Consider the following 8,930-nt stretch of genomic DNA (forward strand, 5'->3'; position numbering starts at 1 on the left):
CACTACTGCATCAGCCCTCACACGTTAACAGGGAAGAAAAATCCCCCCCCAGATTTAACAAAACCTTCTGGCTCATCCTTGATCCTCTTCGTGGAACCGTTCCGCTCTGTTTCTTCTCTAGTTGGCTTCCACAGTCCAAGATCTCAACACAGCAAAGCACTGAGAGTTCAATTTCCAGTTTTCTGCAGCATTCTTTTAGCAGACAGTCCAACACGAAACCTGGCCTTCTGACAGCAGATATTCTGACGGCAGATGGCTGTGTTTGCAGTCCAGAAACCAAACGTGATCCGTGGGACGTCCCATGACAGCACTGTGTTCCTTTGAAGTCCAGCCACTCTTTACCTTCTGTTCTGTAGCACAGCTCGCTATGCCCTGCACTCCTGTATTCACACTCCCAGAACTAGAGTACAGCGTGATATCACAAGATCTGTTTTAGGCTCAGAACCTTCGTGCCTTTAAGGCTCACTCTTTAGCTCCTCTGCAGTTGCACAGAACGATTTCGCCACGTTAAACACACGTTTCAAACAGTTCTCATCCACAGATCTGGTGATATGACTGGGTTTCCAATCTCTATGACCCTGCATGACCTGGATTCTCCATCATAACAACGTACACTACAGTAATGAATTTAAAAGGAAACGGATATAAAAAAAGATTAAATGAAGAATTTAACTGTTTTAAAGCCCTGGATTTTGGTTGGTTTGTTTTTTGTTTTGTTTTGTTTTTTTAAATTAATATTTTTATAAACAGTACCTGGTTCCAAAGGCAGCTCTTCAATTTCCTGTGGGGAAGGGGGAAGAGAAATATCAGTACTCAACAGCAGGCCGAGATGTTACCCAGCACGGAACACATCCCTTCCCTCGCCGTGGTTCTCCTGATCTCAGGTTTGAAACCACTGCATTTTAAAAAGATTTCTCACAAGATTTAATGTTACTTTTTACGGTTTCCACTCCCTAGGAAGACGATATGACACGTATGAAAGCTTTTCATTTGTAAAAACAGGTCACAATTTACCTTTATTTCAATTAATTCAGACGAAGCGGCATCAAAACTGTTTCCAACGTCTTCCACCTCCACCTGGAGAAAGCGCAGAACAGAACAGACACCTCGTTATCTACCACATCACGGCACTGGAAGTGAAACCCGGATGAGAAACCCAAGGCTGGAGCTGATTCTCACTGCTAAGCGGCACGCCAAGATCTCCAGTGCCCAAAAGAAGGAATGAGGTTAAAATCTGACCAATGGCTGCCGCTGAAATCCTCGCTACCTCTGAAATACGGGATGGCTCACAGAGATCTTTTAAGAAGGTCAATCCTTCCTGCAGCGTTTCTTTTACACCCTGTGGCAAACAGAGAGCCAAGAAACCTCAGTGAGCAGTGAGGAACATGCTGAGAAAAGACTGCAGCATTTGACCCAGATTCTGGCACTTTCCTCGCTGAATTCAACCCTGCTTTCTCAGCATTCACGTTTGTCCTGAGGGTAGGGAATGCTGGAGGACAGAGCTAAGTCTACTGCTGTAACTGCCAGAGTTGGGAAGGGAGGCAAAAGTCCCCGTCTGGGGAGCTGACAGACCGGGCTGATGGAACAAGGGCTGCACCTCCCATCAGACTGCACACAAAGAGCATTCTTCAACATCCTGTGGAACACCGCAGGAGGTAAACCTGACTTAAGGAAAGACATCTTCTAGCAGAAATGAGTACTGTGGTGAAGTCAGGGCAACAGGCAGACGAGCATGGAAAACCAACCTGTAAAACTCGAGCAAGTGCAAGGCCGTATCTTGACAAAAAGAAGCACCTAGAATACATGCGTGCTGCTGTGCAGCTGAGGAGGTGAAACATACAGAGGCAGATAAAAGCAAAGGAAAGATATGAAGATGAGAATGAAGTATGAAGTTATTAAAACGTTGTTTCCCAGACTAGAGGTGACATATATGGACATATGATGTATACAAAAAACACCAAAGCGTTTAAAAATCAAGAATATTTCCCCAAATATGTAAAGGAACAAAAAGCAGTGATGGAGAGAAGCAGTAGAGCCCCCAGTGGTTCCAACTACTCCTTGATGACTCTTTCACTACTGAACTTGGAAAACAAAACAAACACAAAACAACAAGAATCTGACTCCACACACAGAACAGACGCATACCATCATTACTGATATTTCTCTCGACTCTTCTTTAATTTCTGACAATTGTGGGGACGCCTCCAAGTCTCCTACAGCATAGTCTGGAGGCTGATCTGGAAGTTCTTTCATTTCTGCATCAGCATTTTCTCTACTATCAGACAGCGAGTCAAGAATGTGATCAGCACTGTAATCCTCTCCGCAATCTCCAGCATTGCTGTTGTCTATTTCGGCTTCATCCAACACGCTAATATCCATCATGTCAATGTCTTGCAAGTTATCCAAACTTGTTTCAATGTCCTCCTGTAAAAAGAAAGAAAAAAAAAAAAAAAGCATATATAAAAGTTATTGTAGCTTAGAAACAACGCTGCTCTTTCTTCACTTCCAGCACAGCTCTGCATACCTGCCCGTCTCCAGAATCCTCCTCCAGGCCGTTGTCTTCAGCTCCCTCTTCGTCTGGTCTACGTCCTAATTGCATTGATTGTTAGAATAGAAGAAGTTACAAATATATAGTTTTCAAGTTATGCATTTTCATCATAACAGGCATTCTATCCTACTTGGCTATCCACTTTTTCCTCATTTTCCAAAATTGAGCATTTCTATGCTTTCTATACCAGTAAGGCAGCACAGCACAAGCTCTGACACAGGTTTTGAGCAGCACCAAGCACCCCTTACATCTGACTGAGTAGAAATCGCAGTTATCTATCTCAAATGTTCATTCTTTCAGAAGTGTTTCCAGGAAAGAAGAAAAAAAAACAAAAAAAACAGATAGTGATAGAACAACAGGGAATGGTTTTAACTTAAGACTAAGGAAGTTTAGGTTGGATATCAGGAGGAAGTTTTCTACCCAGAGGGTGGTGAGGCACTGGCACAGGTTGCCCAAGGAGGCTGTGGATGCCCCAGCCCTGCAGGCATTCAAGGCCAGGCTGGATGTGGCTCTGGGCAGCCTGGGCTGCTGGCTGGTGACCTGCACACAGCAGGGGTTGGAATTGGATGAGCGTTGTGCTGCTTTGCAACCCAGGCCATTGTAGGATTCTGTGACTGACAGACAGCAACGTATATTTCAGACTAAGCTCTGGAATAAACAGCCTACAGCTGTTTATGTGGGTGGATAGCGACAGAAGAAGGGGGAATGGTTTTAAACTGAGCAGGGGGTTGGAACTGGATGAGCACTGTGCTCCTTCTCAACCCAGGCCATTCTATAAGAAGGAAAACTGTCTGTATCCAATTGTGGTAAGCACTGATTGCAAAACGTTCATTGCTACAATCAAACTGAGCACTTTTCCTAAAGGAAAAGCAAATCGAGGAGAAAAATAATAAAAAAAAAAAAAAAAAAAAAAAAAAAAAAATCAAGATTGCATTAATGGGTAATAACTATTAGAAAACCCAAAGAGAAGAGGAGCAGAAATCCTCTCTTCACCGCCTGTACCTTTGCTGCTTCTTTTTGGGGTTCTCTTCATTGCGCTTTCAGAGACCACGGGTATTTCGTCAGGATTCCCCCCTTCCTCCTCGATGGCCTGTGGGGAACAGAAGGCGACAGTTAGGGACGGCACGGCCCGCAGCTGCAGCACGGAGGAGCCCCGTGCCCGGAGGCGTTCAGAACCGTAGAGAAGTGACACTGCGAGCCCCCGAAGCCGAGCGGAAGAGTCGTTTAAGAAGAGCCCACCCTTAACAGCCGCACAGCTACCCCTGCAGATCCACCTCGAAGTGAGATATTCCGTGATTTTACACCGCCCTCAAACCTCGCATCCCACAGAGGGCCGCTCGCAGTGCCCACCGCAGCGCTGCAGCCCCGCCGCTCCCTCACAGCCCGGCTGCCCTCAGCGTCGCTTTGGCGCCATTTTCCCCTCAGCGCCGCGCACGCGCCGTGTAAGCGCCCCCCCCCCCCCCCCCGGCAGCGCTCCCGCTCACCTTCCTCAGCCGCTCCGTCAGGACGCTCTTGTTCCCACCGCTATCCAAACTGCGCCGCTTCAGCTCCGCCCGCAGATCGATCACGCGCAGCTCGCTCAGCCGACGGGTTTCGGGCTCAGAGCTCGGCGTTCCGCACCCGCTCAGGGACACGTATTCACCCTGCCCAGTCGCTGAGTGACTCTCCGCCATAGAGCCGTTGTCTCGACTGAGAACGACGGGGTGAAAACAACGGCGCGAAATGCGGTCGCAACACAAAATGGTGGCGAAAGCGCTGAGGAGAAGGGGAGGGAGGGAGCGAGCGCAGCCCGCACGCGCGGAGAGCCCGCAGCACCGAGTGAGGGGCGCCGCGCATGCGCACGAAAGATGCCGCACGCTCCGGAGATGCGCATGCGCAGTATTACGCTTGCCCCTCGCCGAGCAGGCGCAGTTGTGCTATCGGCGGCGCCACGCAGCCGCAGTGCCTCCCAGAGCGCAGGCGCATGCGCAGAGGCTGGCGAGCTGCCCTCAGGCGCGTACGGGGCGCACCGCTGCGCTTCGCATCTCCCCCAGGCTCCGCCTTCCCCCTCCCTCCGCCATTCGTCGCCCTTCTCGCTGAGTTTGCGCGGAGTAGGCCTTTTTTTTTTTTTGCTTTTTTTTTTTTTCCCCTTTTTTTTTTTTTTTTCCCCTTTCCCTCAGCGCGTCTCGGCTTCCCCACCATTTTGTGCCGCGATCACAAGGTTAGCTGTGGGAGCGCGCCGTAACCTCCCTCGCGTTCGGGCTCGCAACGGGACCTCGAAGGGGCCTTGATGGCGGAGAGTCAATCAGCGGCCGGGCTGGGGGAGCTGACATCCCCCGGAGGGGCCGCAGCGCTCGGCTCGGAACCCGAAACCCGGCGGCTGAGCGAGCTGCGGGTCATCGATCTGCGGGCAGAGCTGAAGCGCCGCAACCTGGACACGGGCGGCAACAAGAGCGTGCTGATGGAGCGGCTGAGGAAGGTGAGCGAGGCGCCGAGCGGGGGGGGAAAACGGGCGGGGGGGGGAAGGGGGGGGGCGGGGGAGCCTCATCCGGGTCCTTTGTCCCACGGCCCAGGGCCGTTGGCGCATGCGCGGTTGGCGCGGCGCCGCATTGAGGGCAGCGCGGGGCGGGGGCCGGGCCGTCCCCGTTCTCCCGTCCGCTCCGTCGGCGCGATTCCCTTTCCGTGCTCGTCTTCCCTCCGCGCGCCCTTCGTTCGGTTCTTCCATCTCTCCTGCGTGGCTCTCAGCAGGCTGGGCCGGCTGCGGATCTCGAGTCCTTTGTGGCTTCTCACAGACGCGGCCCCGTTCGTTGCAGGGGAGGTGTGCTTGATGGCCGTTACCTTCCAGCTCGATCAGTTCTACGATCGGAACACGGGGATCGTTAAGTCCAACCCCGGGGTCCACACAGCACCACCCGAAACCCAAACCCAATCTGTGCTGTAAAGCTTTGCGTATAAAGCTATGCGGATCTGCACCCCTGGATTGCATCTCAGTGCGACTGCGGAGCTGTTTTGTAGCACAGTTTGTCTCTGACGGGGCTGCGTGAGCTGGGAGCCCCATCTGACAAAGCGCACGTTGTGGCAGTACAACAGGGCTGCATTGCTGTCTCCCTCAGGCTATTGAGGACGAAGGAGGAGATCCGGATGAAATTCCCATGGCTTCAGAACTGACCAACAAGAGGCTGTCAAAAAGAATGAGCAAAGGTACAGGGTGCAAAATACAGCGTCTTCTTTTTGGTGCTTTTTTATGGAAAATAGTAAAACTATTTCAACACCAGTATGACACCCAGGTGTTCTGTTTGCATGTCTTGGAACCTTGTTCACGCTCGTGCTGTGGATTTGTGTTGACTGTGTTGTATTCTCATCTTCAGCTAAATCCAGATAGGGCTTCTGAATCAGGATCTTAATGATTATTAATTGAAACAGCATTGCCTAGATAAGTTTGCAAAGAGTAGCTACGTTATGAAATATAACTTCAGTTATATTATTTGTAGGTAGAAAATCAGAAGAGGAAGGGTTGGAAGACAATGGGCTGGAAGAAAACTCCAGAGATGGGCAGGTAGGTGAAAGCATGATTGCGGTTTCTAAGTACGTGTGTCATTAAAATGACAGTAAACACAAGTCTGCCCTTTTCCTTTATTTAGGAGGATATTGAAGCAAGCCTGGATACCTTACAAGACATCGACATGATGGATATTAGTGTGTTAGATGAGGCTGAAATAGACAACAGCAGTGCTGTGGACTGTGGAGAAGACTATAGTCCTGATAACATTCTGGATTCACTGTCTGATAATAAAGACAATGTTGATGCTGAAATGAAAGAACTTCCAGATCAGCTAACAGAAAACGAGGTAAGTAGAGGTCCTTGCAAATGTAACAAGTGTTTGGGAGGTGGAGGCTTTTCTTTGGTGTAATGCAATATAGGATGTGTGTAGAACATGGATTCTGGTTCATATTAGCAGCTCTTGTGTCCTACCAGAGGTATAAAGGCTGACAGCAGCACGTTTACCACTTGCTTTGCTGTGCAGTGACACCTCTGGGCTGAAAGCAGTTGTTGGTTTCACTGTTCCCTGTTGCCATTGATGCTTGCTAGAGTGTGTGTGCATTAATGGATGCATGCACACAGATGTGCACCCACCCATCTAAATAACTGCATATGCGAAGAAAGAAATTCATTTTCAACTTACAATTTAGAACTCTTTTCTGCAGAAATGATGTTATGAAGAAATGATGTTGTGTAGGTTATTAAAATGCTTATGGATCGGGGATTGCCCTTGCCTGGCAGTGCCAAACTTTTGGTGTAGCTTAGAGAGCAAGTTGGGGTATCTCCTATACAGACTGCAGCTGCTGAATGGGCGCAGTGGTTGTGTGGTATGGTTACTCCCCACACAAAAAGCACTCTTTCCTTGTGTATTTGCTTTAGGCTTCTCATGTCTGTCTCAGCTTTTTGCCATGTGAGAAGCAAGGTGATTGCAGAAACACCCATTAACCTGAAAGGCCAGTTGGCTTTCTTTCAATTGGAGCTGTTGAGAATCATAACCAGTGAGGTTTTGGTTGAGGCTTCAATCAAATAGAGCTCCAGCAGCTCTTAGGAACGGAGATGTGGGGGGCGTTTTGTCATTGGCAAAGTGGAGACTTAAATCAACTTCACTTCTAACGCCTTGAAGGTAGAAGGTAAAGAAATAAAGAAATGAAAACAAAAAATATGGTGGGAAAATGGAGAATTTCTAAATCAAAGCATCTTTAAAGCATACTTTAATCTCAGTGATGAAAGGTTACTGGAAAGAGTGCTCTCCTGCTCGTATTTAATGCTGAAGAACATTTCTCTCTTGCTCTTCTTGGGTTGTGCTCAGAAGCAGTAATATTGGAAAATGCTGCTGATGTTGGTGCTCAGGATGTGGTGCTGTTGCTCTGGGCTGTGCACTCCTTGCTGTGTAAGGAGTACTCTAATTGCTTTTTTACTCTTCTAGGAAGATTATGATGAAATTGAAAACAATGTAGATTCCTCTTCTGATTTAATTGAAATGAAGGTAAATTGAAAACGTAACTCGCAGATACTTTTTAAATGCTGTTCACTCTGTTTGTACCGTTGGCCATAGTGTGAGCTGTGACAGAACCACGGGCTGAGTGCTCGCACACAATCCACTCTGTCAAGTGAGGATGCCCCGAGTTGTTTCCTTGTTGTTTTCTTCCCTCCCCGCTTGGCCAAATTCAGGAGACTTCCTCCACTTTTGCTCTGGCACTGCAAAGGAAACAGGCCTTCAGAAAGGCAGAGCGAAAGCACTGTGATGGCTTTTCTTACTTTGGAAAAACGAAATATGCTTGAAAAGTTTCACAGCTGATTGATTTTCCTTTCCTGCTGATGATATCCAGCAGCAGCCAGGTTTCGTTTTCACGCTGTGGTACCCAGAGGAACCTTTTTGCCCCCTTTTCTCTAATATTCCCAGTTACGAGGCGAATAGTGGCTGAAATTTGGGCTTTAGTCAAAAAAAGTTACGTAGATTATTAATTTGCAATGGATGGTGAAAAGCAGTGCTAAGAGCAGCAGGTGCATTGGCATACGCTTACATCTCACGGGGGGGGTAGGAGGGGGTGCAGTGATGCTGTGTAACAAAGTACATTGCATAAAATCCTTATTCTGTGTTTATTTCCCAAACAGAAAATGGAGAAACTACACTTGGAGCCAGGTACTGTTAAAGAAAAGCATATTCCTGTCTTTTCAACTAATGCTTTTTAAACCATTAACTGTTTAAAACAAACAAACAAACATAGAGTTTGCGTTATTCTTATGATGGACAACCCAGATCGTGCAGGGTCATAGAGATTGGAAACCCAATCATATCCCCAGATCTGTCAAGTGATGCTTGTCATCTCTGAAATATTTTCAGTGATATGAAATGGTTTAAAAACCTGTTAAGCTACATAGATGGATGTAGAGAAGGTAATGACAGTTTAAGAGCTAAGCAATCTGCCTCTAAACAGATCTTGTGATATCGCACACACCTTAACTCCTTAGCGAGTAGGGAGCAGTGACAGCAGTAAAAAGACATTGTAGGGCATTAGAATGTAAAGCTTAGTTACTGGATACAGAAGAAAGAAGAGAGTTTCTTCATGGAAATTTCATACAGATACTTTTCACTTTGTGGACTGCAAACACACTCATGCACCATCAGAAGAAGCCCAGGTTTCATGTTGGACTGTCTGCTAAAAGAATGTCACAGAGATTTAAAAATTGAACCCTCAGTGCTTTGCTATGTTCAGTTAAGCGTCTCGGACTGTGGAAGCTAACTAGAGAAGAAACAGCTGAACGATTTCGTGAAGAATATCAAGGATGAGCCAGAAGGTTTTGTTAAATCTGTGGGGGATTTTTCTTCCCTGTTAACGTGTGAGGGCTGATGCAGTAGTG

At 47.7% G+C, this 8,930-nt stretch overlaps 2 protein-coding genes across 2 annotated transcripts; one reads left to right on the forward strand and one right to left on the reverse strand.

The window, feature by feature from the left end:
• Positions 1–6: 6 nt before the first annotated feature.
• Positions 7–4,379, reverse strand: LOC122169278 (scaffold attachment factor B1-like). Its single transcript, XM_042835295.1, has 6 exons — positions 4,033–4,379; positions 3,551–3,638; positions 2,525–2,589; positions 2,146–2,424; positions 1,015–1,077; positions 7–781 (listed from the first exon to the last, which is right to left on the reverse strand). The coding sequence occupies exons 1-6, from the start codon at positions 4,219–4,221 to the stop codon at positions 656–658; spliced, it is 810 nt and encodes a 269-aa protein (XP_042691229.1). The 5' UTR covers positions 4,222–4,379; the 3' UTR covers positions 7–655.
• A 181-nt stretch (positions 4,380–4,560) lies between these two features.
• Positions 4,561–8,924, forward strand: LOC122169279 (scaffold attachment factor B1-like). The gene is made up of 6 exons (XM_042835296.1): positions 4,561–5,006; positions 5,641–5,728; positions 6,019–6,083; positions 6,169–6,375; positions 7,495–7,554; positions 8,184–8,924. The coding sequence occupies exons 1-6, from the start codon at positions 4,818–4,820 to the stop codon at positions 8,259–8,261; spliced, it is 687 nt and encodes a 228-aa protein (XP_042691230.1). The 5' UTR covers positions 4,561–4,817; the 3' UTR covers positions 8,262–8,924.
• Positions 8,925–8,930: the final 6 nt, after the last annotated feature.

This window comes from Centrocercus urophasianus, unplaced genomic scaffold (genome assembly GCF_019232065.1).
Source record: "Centrocercus urophasianus isolate 14NV4802_14NV808 unplaced genomic scaffold, USGS_Curo_1.0 seq_502, whole genome shotgun sequence".
Lineage (NCBI taxonomy): Eukaryota > Metazoa > Chordata > Aves > Galliformes > Phasianidae > Centrocercus > Centrocercus urophasianus.